Source organism: Neophocaena asiaeorientalis, unplaced genomic scaffold (genome assembly GCF_003031525.2).
Source record: "Neophocaena asiaeorientalis asiaeorientalis breed wild unplaced genomic scaffold, Neophocaena_asiaeorientalis_V1.1 scaffold197, whole genome shotgun sequence".
Taxonomy (NCBI): domain Eukaryota; kingdom Metazoa; phylum Chordata; class Mammalia; order Artiodactyla; family Phocoenidae; genus Neophocaena; species Neophocaena asiaeorientalis.
This window is the reverse complement of record NW_020174703.1, coordinates 6,139,539-6,155,468: the sequence shown is the minus strand read 5'-3', so window position 1 is coordinate 6,155,468 and position 15,930 is coordinate 6,139,539. Positions and strand designations below refer to the sequence as shown.

At 36.5% G+C, this 15,930-nt stretch overlaps 1 protein-coding gene across 3 annotated transcripts in view; it reads left to right on the top strand.

Annotated features, from left to right (window-relative positions):
• ABI3BP (ABI family member 3 binding protein) overlaps nucleotides 1-15,930 on the top strand; it is a 260,060-nt gene that overhangs the window by 50,337 nt on the left and 193,793 nt on the right. For all 3 annotated transcript variants that reach the window (XM_024759291.1, XM_024759292.1, XM_024759293.1), the window contains exon 2: nucleotides 12,085-12,264. In XM_024759291.1, the coding sequence (XP_024615059.1) occupies nucleotides 12,085-12,264 (180 nt within the window). The remainder of the gene's footprint in view (nucleotides 1-12,084; nucleotides 12,265-15,930) is intronic.

Here is a 15,930-nt window from a genome sequence, read left to right as displayed (position 1 = left end):
AACTTGAGTATCAGTGACCAGTGCTTAGCCTTCCAGTGGAAATGAAATCATTATATAGTTTTGTCTGACTTTACCATTAAACCTTTCAGTCTTATGATTAGGTGTCTATTGTAAATAGGAGAGTTTATAAATAGTTTTGTTTACCTGGTAAATAGCATAATGTTAAATACCTGGAAAGAAAAAATATGTATATATATAAATTCACTTGTTCTCAGAGAAAATTGTATTACAATATAATCAATATTTTAAAAAATCAGTAAATCAAGAGAGGTTCATACTTTGTGAAGACATCGGAAGACATAAAAATGTTAGTGTTAATAATTATCTGGATACTATTCAGTGAAAATAACAACAGCAAAAACTACTGATGCACAAAACAGAACTGATAAATCTCCAAAACATTATGTTGAGTGCAAGAAGCCTTACATGAAAGAGTACATATTGTATGATTCTATTTAACTGAAGTCTAGAACAGGTAGAACGAATTTATGACAGTAAAATAGAACAATAGTTGTTTCTAGGCAGATGGGCCGGGAATGGGCTGACAAGGAATGTGAGGAAACCTGGGTTGACGGTAATATTCTACATCCTGATACAGGTTTGGGTTACATATACGTATGGCATTTGGAAAGAATCAGCAACGTATAGTTAAGATTTATGTATTTAATTTATATGTAAATTTTATCTCCAAAGAAAAATATAAATATTGAACTCTAGTTAATGATATGCATACTGAAGTGTTTAGGAGGAAGAATAGTGAAGTGCAATTTACTTTGAAATTCATTGAAAAGTTAGATGGATGGATGGATGAAAGGATGGAGAGATGGATAAATATGTGGTAAAACAAATATAGTAGGATATTGATCATTGACTCTTGGTGCTGGCTCTGTGGATGTGCACTGCACAATTCTTACAACTTTTCTTATGTTTAAAATTTTTTATCATAGAAGCAAAGATGAGTTAACATTTTAAGTCTCTAAATATTGGTCAGATTTAAAGACATGTAATTGATGCTAGAAGTCAGAGAAATGTTCCTAACATTTAAAAACGATTTACCTTTTGTATCTCCAGAAATTATAATCCCAGAAAAGTGTAATTCACAGAGTTTTTTCAAAGACCAAAATATATATAAAATTCTCATGACAGGAAATTTAACATTGTGGGTGAGGTCCTTTTTCCTCCATACTGTATTGTATATCTGTAAATCTCTTTCAAAAGACATTGGGCCCATTAATTTTAACTTTTTTTTTTTTTTGCGGTACGCGGGCCTCTCACTGTTGTGGCCTCTCCCGTTGCGGAGCACAGGCTCCGGACGTGCAGGCTCAGCGGCCATGGCTCAGGGACCCAGCTGCTCCGCGACATGTGGGATTTTCCCGAACCGGGGCACGAACCTGTGTCCCCTGCATCGGCAGGCGGACTCTCAACCACTGCGCCACCAGGGAAGCCCTAATTTTAATTTTAATGCACTGAGTTTGCAAAGAGTAATGGTTCCCAAACTTGAGTATGCATCTGAATTACCCAGACAGCTTGTTGAGATACAGGTTACTGCCCTACCCACAAGTTTCTGATTCAAGAGGTCTGGAGTGGGGTCTGAGAGTTTGTACTTATAACAAGTTCCCAGGTGATGCTGATGCTCTAATTGGGGGACTCCTCTTTAAGAACCCTGGCATGGAGCGTATCCCTTTTTCCATCAGGAGGACCTATTGTTATCATGCCTTACTTTAAATAGCAAGAACATGTAAGCAAATCACCTCCAGGATTTTCATGAAATCAAGCACAAAAAGAACGAAAAGAAAGGAATGAGTTTTGTTAAGCCCCTTAGCCTTTTCTTCTCTTTCTTTTACATGTATTAAAAAATAATAATTACTAAGAATCTACCAGTTGTCTAAAGCAGTACAGAAAAAGTATTACAAAACAGATTTTGATATCTACTTTCCTACCTGAATTTGGCATATCCTCATGGCATAAAAACTATTTTTGTGACCAGTTTAATAAAACCAAAGGGACACATTTGTTATATATCCTCTTGTTCCACCCCTTCCATCAGATCTAGAGCCCCTGTACTGTAGCTGCATTGAACAAATTGTTCTAATCATGCTGCACTGAAATAGTTGACTTATTTATGTGTCTAATTTACTAGGATGCAATTTTGTGATCAGATAGGTCATATTTGAATTGGTATCACTAATGCCTAGTACCTTGTTGTAAGTGAATGGATACAATGAAAAGCAGATGAGTAAAAATACTAATTCCCTAAATTCCCCAAAGTAAATATAGATTTTATTTAGACTTTGTAGTTGTTTGAAGTGAACCACGTTACTGCCTCCTTTCCCTTATATCAAATATATGGTCATTGATTGCATGTAGTTGCCCCTCCTACCCACCCCCTGGGGAAAAGAAAACAAACAAAAAAAACCCCAGCATGCTTCAGACTTTAAAGACTAATTTTGGGAGAATTAGATCAAGGAAGTATGTGCAAGTGACAACTGTATATGTCTCAGGATAAGATTTCTCCTTAAGGATGAGAGGCCATTCATTTAGAAGGTTGTCTACGAAAAGTAATTTTCCTGCTGGGCTATTGGTTGGGTTATAAAGTAGGTAATGAAGTTTTTGCTCCTTTGGTAAAACTGTTAGCCCTGCCAAGTGGTGCTGAAATATCAACATTGGCAGGTTCAGTCTAATTCAGTCATCCAAAGTCACCAGACGGTAAAGTATTGGCCTGAGGAATCAGGGCATTGGGAATTCTTACCCAGGTGGAAACTGGTTGAAACCGTGGTTGTTTTAGCTGAAATGGAACTCACTTACACAAACATCTGGGCAAATAGATATAAAGTGCCCCATTAGGAAGAAAACATTTTCTCCCTCAGATTTTTGGCAAAATGGCATTTCTTTCTGAATTCAATAGCCAAACAACCTCTGTGTAGCTGATGACCATAATGTCCTAATAAAAGTTAACTAGTTGACTCCTGGGGGGTGTTAGCTCTATGGGAATCGTTCGGGTGTGGCTTCTGAGGGGAGCTCTCCAGGTAAGCTGGACTTTTTATTTCCTAACTCTGAGAGCACATGTTGCCTGTGGGCACGTGTCCTCCCGCTGGCAGTCTCACCTCGGGGCACAGGAGAGGAAGCAGCCTGCTCTGCTTGAGCTGGAGCAGAGATCACAGGACGCTCTGCTGTGAGCTTCTTGCTAACGTTGATCCTGTATGTGTAAAGTCAGATTGTGAGTTTATTTAAAGCCCCCCAGTCCCTGGCTTTGGCAGCTGTCCATGCGGCTTATGGGACTTTAACCACAACTTTTTCCCTATACTTTTTAAAAAATGCCATCTTTCCTTAGATTTATAAAAATCTTGCTTTATATATATCTAAATTATTTTAATCAGGATTTTTTCTTATACTTTCAGATATTTTCTTACATATTCTTAAAAGGTATTTCTTATATACTTTCTTTTTTATTGAAGTATAGTTGATGTATAACATGTAACTTATAGGTGTACAATATAGAGATTCACAATTTTTAAATGTTATACTCCATTTATAGTTATTATAAAATATTTGCTGTATTCCCCATGTTGTACAATATATCCTTGTATATTATTTTATACCTAATACTTTGTACCTCTCAATCCCCTGCCCCTATATTTCCCCTTCCCCCTCCCTTCTCCCCACTGGTAACTACTAATTTGTTCTCTATATCTGTGAGTCTGCTTCTTTTTTTGTCATATTCACTAGTTTGTTATATTTTTTAGATTCCATGTGTAAGTGATATCTTACAGTATTTGTCTTCGTCTGACTTATTTCACTTAGCCTAATGCCCTCCAAGTCCACCCATGTTGCTGCAAATGGCAAAATTTAATTCTTTTATTATGGCTGAGTAATATTCCTTTGCATGTATATACCACATCTTTATCCATTCACCTGTTGCTGGACACTTAGATTGCTTCCATACATATATTCTTATATTGTAAAAAACACAAGAAGGGATGCCTTCTGTTCACCTCTAAAACTGTGTGGTATTAATTCATCGTTTCCTGAATGCCCAGAATCCCTTTTCCTCAATTGTTCTTATTTAGATCCCTGATTCATCATCTGAGTTGTATATATTTGGTGAAGTAATTTCATTTGTAAGTTAGGGAGCACAATATCGAAAGTGTTTGTAGCTGGGTCCCTATCTTCCTTATGCCAGGCAACCCGCCACCCAAAGCCCCTCATTACCAGTGACAGCAGAATCAGAAGGTAGGGAAGATAGAAATCAAAGGTTTGAGAACTTTGGGAAGAGATTAGAGAATTTCAAGATGGCTACCTTTACCAAATTGCCCATTTTTGTAAATAGCAATTATTTTTGCATCATCTTTGTGAATGTGGCTGCTATATAGGGCCGTAAATAAAAGGTGGTTTGAATGGTGCCATTTAGACTTTTGCAATGCGCAACTTAAACAACTGTCATTGACATCCCTGTTTCTGGAAGACATGTTGTAGAGCTGCTCCGTGTTTACTGCACACTAGCTCTTTGCAAGTTCTCAAAAGTTCTTTACTGGGCCTTGGTAAAGAGTTGGGAAGAGAGTGATAGAGAATCTATGGGGTTTTGAGGAAGAATTCCAATCTGGAGATCCAGAGAGCCAGGATACCGTGAGATATATGGGGTTAATAGTAAGAATATAACAGCGGCTTCCCTGGTGGCGCAGTGGTTGAGAGTCCGCCTGCCGATGCAGGGGACACAGGTTCGTGCCCCGGTCCGGGAAGATCCCACATGCCGTGGAGCGGCTGGGCCCAGGAGCCATGGCTGCTGAGCCTGCGCGTCCGGAGCCTGTGCTCCACAACGGGAGAAGCCACAACAGTGAGAGGCCCACGTACCACAAAAAAAAAAAAGAATATAACAACTTGAAAATTTAAAAGGATTTGTCTCGTGTTATTCTGTGAGTGCTTTTAATTGTAATTCTGAATACACACACCCCCACCACCACTATCATCACCAAAGCAATTTAATTCCTTCCACCTATCTTGTCTGGCATGCCATCATGCACTGCAGAATGGGCCCGGACTTCCCTTTTCTTCAAAACCATCTTGCACAGACTTTCCTTCTGATGGAAGGTTATTCAAGTATCTTGCCATTACAGCACTTGTAGAAGTAGTTTTTATAATACCTAATATTATTTGATTAATAGCGATATTTAATCTTCATTCTCCTTAAAATATTTAACTGAAGGTGCCGTGCTTTTCTTGCTATGGAAAATTTCTAGTCATGTCACTGGCTTTCAGGTGGTTGTTATTGGTAAGAAAAGCCATGTTATAAACTACAGATTACACATTTCTACTGAATGATCAGGAACAACTGAAGACACTTCCCTAATTGCCTTGGCCACTCCTTTTACCTTATGGCTGTCACAGAAAAATTAATGTAATTCCATATGGTTTTCTTTCCCCTTCTAACATCTTTCCTTGGATCATGGTACCAGAACAGGTAGAGTCATGTGAGCACCACTGTTATATGATACCTTTTTCACTCCCTAAGAATTAAAACAAATGTTAAATTATTGCCAAGTCCCATGTTAAACTTATGGTTTGTATGGTTCAGTTAAACACAATCTATGCCATCAGCTGTGATTTTGGGGGGAAACTTTTGAATGTGTTATCAGACAGTAACTGCCCTGTTTAATACATACACTTGAGATGTGACATATTGATAGTTCCTTAATTAGCTGCTCTGATCATGAAGGCATTGGAATGTTTCCACTTGCAAGCTAACTGTCTGAGAAGAACACAGAATACATCTGAAACTTAGAATGTTCAGTTCTTGGAGCATAGTAATGCCTGAAAAGGACTTGCTGCTTTTATATATGTACCATTTGTTTAATGGTGAATAATAATATTAGGCACTATTAAAACTACTTTCACCAGTGCTGTAATGGCAAGATGCCTGAATGTGCTCCCGTCAGGAGAGTCTGTATAAGGTGATTACAGAGGTGAGGAAAATTTGGCTTATTCTACAGTGGCATTATGGTAAACCAGAGAGATTCAACCACATTGAAATGCTGTTCTGTTTTATTGCTGGCTCATATCCCATTGTATGGATAAGCCATAAATTTTTATCCATTCAACTTGGTGATGGACATTTAGGTTCTTTCCATTTTGGTGCTGCTTTGAATATCTGCACACAAGTCTTTGCATAAACTTATATTTTCATTTTTCCTGAGTAAATACCTAGGAATGAAATTGATGGGTTATTTGGTAACTGACCAACGGTTTTCACCAGTGGTGAAACTTCATGAAACATTTAACATTCATACTCAAAATGTATGAGAGCTCCAAATTCTGCATAACACTTGTTATTGACAGTCTTTTCATTTTTTGCCGTTCTTAATGTGTATGATATCCCTCACTGTGGTTTTAACTTGCATTTCCCTGAAGACTAAGGATGTTGACCAGGAGTTGGTAAACTAGGACTGGGTGGCCAAATCTAGCCAACTGCCTATTTTTATAAATATAGTTTAATTGGAACACAAACATGTCCACTGATTTACATAATGTCTATAGCTGCTCTTGTACTACAATGGCAGAGTTTAGTAGTTGCAGTAGAGAACATCTGGTCTGCAAAGTCTAAAATATTTACTACTTGACCCCTTACTGAAAACATCTGACAACCCTCATGTCATCTTTTCATGTGCTTCTTGGTTATCATATATTTCCTTTAGTGAAGGATCTATTCAAGCTTTTTGCCCTTTATTCTTAAATGTTTTGTTGTCTGATTGAGTAGAAAATATTCTTCTAAATATTCTGGATGCAAGCCTCTAATTGGTAAATGTACTGCAAATGTTTCCTGCCAATCTGCAGTTAGCCTTTTCTTTTTCTTATTAGTCCCTTTAAAGTTCAAAACTAAAATCCGATCAAGTCCAATTTATCATTTTTTAAAGCCTATGCTTCACACATATCATATCTGAACTGATGGAAACTGATTTAATTATTTTGATGTCTGAGAAAATTTGATTTTGTATAACAAAATAAGTGACTGAACAAGTATACAGGTTGGCAATGTAAATAGAATGTGTGTAAAAAAAGAGGAACATACTATGGGTTTATAGAAAAGAATAGGGTTTATTCTTTTAATCCTGAAACAAGTGAGTCATTATTTTATTGACATCACTATTATAGATATTCTTTTACTTAATATCTTATGGAAATAATTGCTAATCTGATTATTCTCAAACTTGCTATTTACTGTTTTACAACACTGAGAGCTTAGAGGCTAAGGCATTTACTGCTACTACACTAATAGATATTTTTTACTTTTAGAAGAGAACTTTCGTGTTTTGCAGTTTTTCTATTGAAGTGGTTTTATCAACGTGACCAACTTCATATCAGCAATTTAGACCACATTCTGAAATATTTTGGAAAGTGTTAAGATAACCTGAAGAGAAATTAGACATGAAAGAATTTCTCCTACTAAATGGGTTGTGATGGTAACTCCTTTCTCACAGATCAGTGACTGGATGTCCATGGTAGTTTAGCTGGCTTAACTAAGTGCCTTGTGTTTGGGCTATGTTTCTTTACAGAGTTTTATTGACACTGACCACAGGCACTCAGAATTCTGGGGTCAACATTAAATGTCTGCTCAGCACCTGTGCCTATAGCAATAGCAATAGCAACCTGACTCGTCTGGTTGATCTAGAGGGTTCTATGAACTTGTAGCGCTCTACCTTTTGTCTGATTTTCTCATCTCACTACCTTCCTCACTGTTTTCAATGCCACAGGGCATGTATTTTCTTTTAAAAATTAAATGGGGATTATTTCTAATTTTGTTTTGAAAGGGATTTTTTTCTTATAAAATTTCACAACACCCTTGGAAATATTTAGAGATACCCTAGGGTGTTGCAAACAGAGGATTAGAAACAACTGTCATAGTTCCAAAGTTCTACTTTGCCAACATGCAATCTTTTTTTTTCAGCCGTTCTAGTATTGCTTTCCTGAAATGCTCACATTCTTCATTTTCTCTCACTCTTGATTAGTATAGGCTTTGTTTCTCATATAGGATGCAATAAAATATTCTTCCAGTAATCTTATTTCTCTGTACTCCTGGGCTTTCCTGGGCGATATGTATGCCACTTTACTTATCAATGTTTTACTAGTTAAGCTTGTATCATGTTGTACTTTTTTTTATGATCTCTATCGTAAGTCATTCACCTGAGGTCTTCGCACTAACTGTTGAAAGATAACTGTTATTACATGACTAGTGTTCCAGGCCTTTAAGCCAGAATTACTTGGAGTGAAGATAAATTTATCAAAGATGAAAAATTATTATAGGATGCACTGAGATATACCTTAAAATATTGGGGAAATTGTTTAAGAATGTAAAATTGAATACTAGTCCAAACATTCATTTGAAGGGACACTTGAGGAACTTATTCAGATGAAAAGGACAAAAAAATTACTTAACCATTTTGCTGAGCTCTGAAAGTGTCAGTGGGGTCATAACTGAGTGAGCAAAGGGGTATTGAGGGAATCCATGCTGGGTGACAATGTGAGCATAGGTGTAGGGCCAGGGCCTCGTATGCACTGCAGAATGTGAGAAGATTTATACTGGCCAAAGAGAAATGAGCGATGTTGAAAAGTAACAAATAGATAACTAATAAGGACTTACTGTATAGCACAGGGAACTCTACTCAGTACTCTGTAATGGCCTACATGGGAAAAATAATCTAAAAAAGAGTGGATATATGTATATGTATAGCTGATTCACTTTCCGGTATACTAACACAATGTTGTAAATCAACCATTCTCCAATAAAAATTTTTTTAAAAAAGACAGAATTCATGTGTAGCAAGATAATAAAGGGATTTGAGTTCCTAGATCCAGTAAGGAACTGGGATGAGAGTCTCAATATACTATTAAATTTGTGATGCTGTTTTGAGAAAAGATTTGTTTGTGTGCTTTTTTCTTTCTCAGGACTTTTAAAAGTTTAGCTCTAGAGAGTAGTATGAATTGGAATTTTGGAGAAAGTAGGTCAGATAAATGCTAATTTATTCAGAAAGTTACATGATGTTGATGTATTTATTGACATAAATTATTAGCAAAAGGGAGAAGGACTGGAGTCATGAAAATTCTGGGCAGAGGAAGCAAGAACACTTCCACTTTTGTTAGTCAGTAGTTCTGTGTACAACCTTCCTTTTTCTCAGTTGGTACAGCCATCCTTCCTACTTTCCAAGGGGGGGAATAACATGGTACATCAGGCCACAGTCTGTGAGCAAAGGTCTAATGTGATGATGCTGTGACTCTTGACTCTTAGCCCAAAAAGAGTACAACCTAAGTTCATGAAGATTCCTAATCTCTTCTTCCTAACAAGGTGTTGGAAACAGGCCAGCTGTTTTTTGATTTATTGTGAGACCCGATAACCTTATAAGGTAGCAGAATATTAACCCTAGATTAACTGTAGGGTTAATCTAGGCACATAACTAAGAAGGGGAAAATTGGCTTGACCAAAATCTGTGTTATATATGTGAGATTATCTGTCTATCTATGATTTTGATAAGGTGATATATATATATATCACCTTATCAAAATCTTATAAAGTTAGGACAAAACATTATCAGTTAGCATCAATTTCAGCATTACGGTATGGGGGTTAGCTACTCCTTACTCATTTGGGTCATGACAAAGTTCGCAATAAAAATGAGAGCAGGAAGTCCAGCCTAGCGAGAACCTAAGTGCGGTTTTGACGTTGAACTTCACCTGCAGACTGACAGAGGTGTGGCTGCCCTCAATTTAGTCATTTGTCCTATAAGAGAATTGGATTAGGTGAGCTGGGGATGAGTCTCCCTCAGACTTTTGGATAAGCTGCTCAGTGTCTCTGGGTTTTTTGCCACAAGTGTAACAATAGCAGTCAGAGAACCAAGAAGTTATAGAAATTTTATCAAATTCTTGGGAAGTACAAAGTACTATGCACATACCTGGAAATAGTACCGACTGCTAAAGTAAAAGAGTGGTTCCCACAGCCTGGTCTCCAAGACGTGTTGTTTTTATTGCTTCAAAGGCCTAATGGAATTCTTCTATGTGGCTATATTGAGGTCGCCCAGGATGACTTTTGACTGGAATAGTATAAATTTAGAGTGATAGCTTTGGGAAACCCATGCTATTTAGAGGTCCTGACTGGTATATATACAATATAAGTCTTTGATTAATGAGAAATAGACTGAATTATTAAGTTAGTAAATACAGTCTTCCCAATAGGTAAAATATTTTTAAAATATGAATTCCCAGTGAAAGAAAGAAAGAAAATAATTGAAGTCCACAATCTCTTATCTAAAACTCTCAGAGCCAGACTTGTTTTAGAATTCAGAAAATCTTTGGATTTTAGAAATGTACTAGGATGCCTAGACCATGTATTAAGTAACCTATTCAGTGAGGTCTTGATCAGCACCCTTTAATTAAGCACATTTAAGTATAGGAATTAAGATTCCTATAATTAGAATCTAGGAAAATGGTACAGATGAACTTATTTGCAAAGCAGAAATAGAGTCACAGATGTAGAAAACAAACTTATGGCTACCAAGGGGGGAAGCGGGGGTGGGATGAATTGGGAGATTGGGACTGACATAGGTACACTACTATGTATAAAATAGATAACTAATGAGAGCCTACTGTATAGCACTGGGAACTCTACTCAATGCTCTGTGGTGAGCTAAATGGGAAGGGAATCTAAAAGGAGTGGAGATAGATAGATAGATAGATAGATAGATAACTCATTCACTTTGTTGTACAGCAGAAACTAACACAACATTGTAAAGCAACTATACTCCAATAAAAATTAATTTAAAAAAAGATTCCTATAATTAAACATGTGAATAAGTCACACTGACTATTCAGTGAGATTAAAGAAAGATTAAGTGGCCTCATAACAGTTCAGATTGAGTTTTGTTGCCAAATTAGTTTGACATGAACTTACGAAAACCTAACAAAGCTTTTTTGGATTTCTAAACTGTGACTAACGGGCTTTGGGTGGACCTGATTAAGTAACCAATTATCAAGCAATTACTGTGTACCAGCTTTAAGATATTGCCATTTGCACTAACCTATGTAAACAACCTGTCAAAGTAGACATCGTTATCCATAATTTACAAATCAAGAAAGAAGGCTCAAGCACAGGTTAGTGAGCAGCCAGGGCACACTTATAAGTATATGGCAGAGCTGCAGTTTGGACCCAGCTCCTTCTGGCCCCAAAGACAAAAGACAGTGTTGTTTCCTCATTGCTTGGTCAAGACCTTTGGTTAGTGTGAGTGTCCATCCCTGTTGCCTTCATAATTAAATAATAATAATAATGCCTTGAAAATATAGAGTTTCTCTGCTTACTCTGCAGTCTCTCTGGGGAAGTTCACCCAATAATCATTTATAAACTAAAGACACCCCGATGGATCTGGACCCCATTTGTGAGCATCACACTTAGATAGTAAACTTACTGTTGGACATTTCCAACAGTAAGTTGACTAATCACTGAGACAACAGTCAGTTGTCTCACTGACCCAGCGAACTCCAAATGGAACTAATCATCTTTCTTCTCAGCCCTGCTCCTTTTAGAATCCCTTATTCTACTATCTCAGTTACCCCTAAGCCAAAATCCACCCACTTCCCTCCCTTTCCAACTCTGTTAATCACTAAGTCCTGCGAGGATACTGCTGGAGACCAGCACTGAGGAAGCTGGGGGTTTTAATGTTCAGTAATTCAATTTACCGATAAGAAATTCAGATCCTTTCACCATTCCCAGATAGGATGTATAAAATGAAGGTTCTGACCAACTGTGGATAGCCAAGGTAGCCTTAAATCCCATTTACCTGCTCAATAATAAACTACAAAATATTAAACCCTAAGATTTTACTTTGTATTCTAGACTGCTTTTGCTTTATATGTTATTAAGTCTGTTTTCTTTGATCTCAAAATAACCTGTATTTTAGCTGTTTTGGTGGGTGTGCTGTGATCTTGAGTAGCTAGATATCACGATTTCCAATAACAATGCCTCTAGCCAGTAACAATGCCTCTAGCCAGTAACTTTGGATGCTAAAGAGGTGAAGTAACAGCCACCTATATTTTTGTTTCCATCTTTAGGTAAAAGGCCAAACCTGAAGGTCCACATCAATACTACAAGTGACTCCATCCTCTTGAAGTTCCTGCGTCCAAATCCTAATGTAAAACTGGAAGGTTTTCTCCTGGGATATGGAAGCAACTTATCACCAAACCAGTACTTCCCTCTTCCTGCAGAAGGGAAATACACTGAGGCCGTGGTTGGTAAGATCTTTGGGTTTCAGGCATAGGAAGAAGAGGTAAAAGGTAATGGGTGTTATATGATACATAAATCTCGAAGCATCATTCTTTCTATACCCTCCGCCGAACGAAATGCCATAATTACAAAACATCTTCATAATTGTTGTAACCCATAGCACAATTTTTTACATTAAAAAATATGTAATGCATACCCTGCTTATACTGCAGAAATAATCAACTTCATTGTCGTTATACCTACAGTCCCTGACCACATAACTAAATTTTCACAGGGACAAAAACTAGCTAAAATACCTTAAATCTCTGTAACATAGCTTGTTTATGTGGATTAATTTTCCTCCCTGCTATGTCTTTACTTTCTTCTGGTGGAAAATACCATCTACAGCTTTCTGGGTGTCTATTCATGCCAAGCTACCTTTAAAAAGAAAAGACAGTGTGTTACATTTAAAAATTTTTAGGGTATTTCAGACAAAAAGATTAAAGTTTGTATTTGTGTTATAAAATTTTACATTTCTTTGAAAATATTTTTAATCACATTAAAATGTAATTTGAGGATGTAGGTACCTTCAAGCCTTCTCCAGAAAAATTATTTGCAAATAAAAGGTTTTTAAAGGATAACATTTTTTTTAGAAGGGATCATCTATTTAAAATGCTGTCAAAGGCTTCCTGAATAGCCTAAGATGAGATTTATATTTTGATCCACTGCTAGGATTATTGCTAAACAGTCTTTTCATGAACTTCCAAAGTTTAATACTATAACTTGAACTACTGTAGACCAGATCTGACATTCATGCATATATGTAGCAATGTTGAAGATGAATCTATTTTGTCCTGCAGCCCTTTGTTCTCATTGAGAAGTCTCTGTTGTACTTTAAAATTAGGCAAGCTGGCTTCCCTGGTGGCACAGTGGTTGAGAGTCCGCCTGCCTATGCAGGGGACATGGGTTCGTGCCCCGGTCTGGGAAGATCCCACATGCCGCGGAGCGTCTAGGCCCGTGAGCCATGGCCGCTGAGCCTGCGCGTCCGGAGCCTGTGCTCCGCAACGGGAGAGGCCACAACAGTGAGAGGCCCGCGTACCGCAAAACATAAATAAATAAATAAATAAATAAATAAAATTAGGCAAGAGAGTAACATTATTAATTATAAATGTCTGGACTGAATTTTACATAAGATAAGCACTTTAAAGCAGACACATTACAGTTTGTAACCCTTCAAAATTTGGGAATTAGGCACTTTGACAAAGGTAACAACACTAACCTTGACCATATAAACCATAAGGAATTTAAAAATTTGCAAATATTTCCCCACCATATTCACCCTTCACTATAGAAAGTGACTGGAAGCTGTATACGTACCCCCAAACAAGCGGAAACAGATCTACTGCTCCTTTACTTGTTGAGCATTAGAAGTAATATTTTACTATGATAATTTTTTATCCTTGGTAATATAGATGGCAAATTTGGTCAGTAATAAACATCCTTTCCCTATGATGTGGAAGGCATTCAATCCTAAAGTGATAGAAGTCAGACTGCTAATGAAAAATATGTGTAGAAAACTATAAAGAAAATTTCTAGCACAGATATACCAAGCTTTTACTAATTCAGTGATGAGGGATGATCAAATAGACTAGGTATCTTTTTATTTCTTTACAATTATTTTCATTCCTTAAAACTTTTTATTATGAAAAAATTCAAACATATAAGGAGAGGGAAACCTGTAATTACTCTCATGTCTCATCATACAACTTAAATACATAGCACTGTTTTGCTAATTTCTTTCCATGTATTCTTCACACACGCTATTTTTCGGGGTATTTAAAAGCGTAACTAGATATCATATTTGTAAAATTTATGAACACCTCAGTATGCACCTCTAATAGATAAGAAATAATTTTAATAATGCCTTGCTCTTATCACATTATAACAATAATCCCATAATATTTTTTTTATACCTAGTCCATATTTAAATTTCTCTGGTGATCTTTAAAAATGCCTTCTTAGGGTTGTTTCTTTTTTGAATCAGGATCCTATATGTTCTACATGTTAGGTTTGGCTGTTAGGTCTCATTAGTCTCTTTTATTCCATAACAGTCCTCTCTCCCTTCCCTTTTTAAACGTCATTGATTTGCTGGAGAAATTGGATTATGCCTCCTGGTTCACATTCTGTATTTAACTGACTGCTTCCATGTCTCTTTGAACTGGCTCCTCTATCCCTGACTTTCCTGTGAAAGATATTTAGATTTGGGTTAAGTATTTGGGAGGAAAGAATACTTTATAGATGGTATGGTTTATTTCCTAACAACTCCCAAAGAGGTACATAATGGCTGGTGTCATACTTAGTGATGTTAAAGCAGTTTGGTGTGTTTAGGTGGCCTCAGCCTGATCCCTCCATTATAAAATTCATCATCAAATTTTCACTTAATGCTTTTAGCATCTATCAATGCTCATTGCCCAGATGCATTATTTTATACAGAGGTTGTAAAATAGTAGTTTGGTAGTTTTACATTCTAGATAGAATCTAATTCTATCATTCCTTCTGTATTTTTTAGCTGAAATTCTACATTAAAGAATTTTATTTACTTTTCCACGTTTCTTATCTAGTGTTTTAGGAAAGACAGGATAAATTCTCATCGTAATAAGTTGATGCCTGGAAATCTACAGTGGTGACCAATGATGTTGTTTGTTTTATAATCAGTAAGAATGCATTGGTTATTCTGCATTGATTTTTAGATATTTAATGATTTTTAATCAATATATCACTTATCCACCCCTATGATTCTTTTCATTGTCTAACTTAAATATGGTTGGTTGTTTAACTCTGGTTCACTATTAAACTGTGAACTTTTTAAAGTCAAAGTTTATGTCTTATTTGGTTATTCATAGCAGGATGACCTACATTGTGTAGATAGGTAATAAATATTGTGGCACTGAATGGAACAGAGTCAAGTCTGTGTAGAATATTTAGGCTGGAGGAGGCCATGAGAGATTGTCTAGTCTAGGCCCTTGTCATCAGGCTAATATATATCTAAACCATCCTAGAACAGATCACTGTGTATCTTAAAGATCTCTAAGCACAAAGCTTCCCAAACTTCTCCTGGAAGGCTATTGCAAGCAGCATTTTTAGAACTCTTACCTTATCCTTTAGATCAATGTGCTTTTTTTATTTATCTCCTTTCTCTTCTAGTATTCTGGTGGAAAAGGAAAAAAACATTCCTCTTAGATATTTCCTTTTCCATCTTTCTTTATGCCAAGGAATCTGTGTGCTTCTACTTTTATTACTTCAAAATGGACTTGCATTTCCAAATTTAATGTTATCCTCTGGTTGCTTAAATTGATTATTTACAGTCTTTTTTAATGATTATGATTGTAGTAATGGCTCTTAAATGATTAAACAGCTGTGTATTAGTTTTCAATTGCCACTATAACAAATTACCACAAACTTGGCGGCTTAAAACATCACAAATTTATTATCTTATAGTTCTGTATGTCAGAAGCCCAATGTGGGTCTCTCTAGGCTAAAGTCAAGGTTGTAGGCAGGGCTGCATTCCTTTCTGGAGGCTCTGAGGGGAGAACCTGTTCCCTGCTTTTTTGCAGCTTCTAGAGGGGCCCACATTCCTCTTCTACTTTCAAATCTAAAAAACAATACAAATGAATATATATATATATATATATATA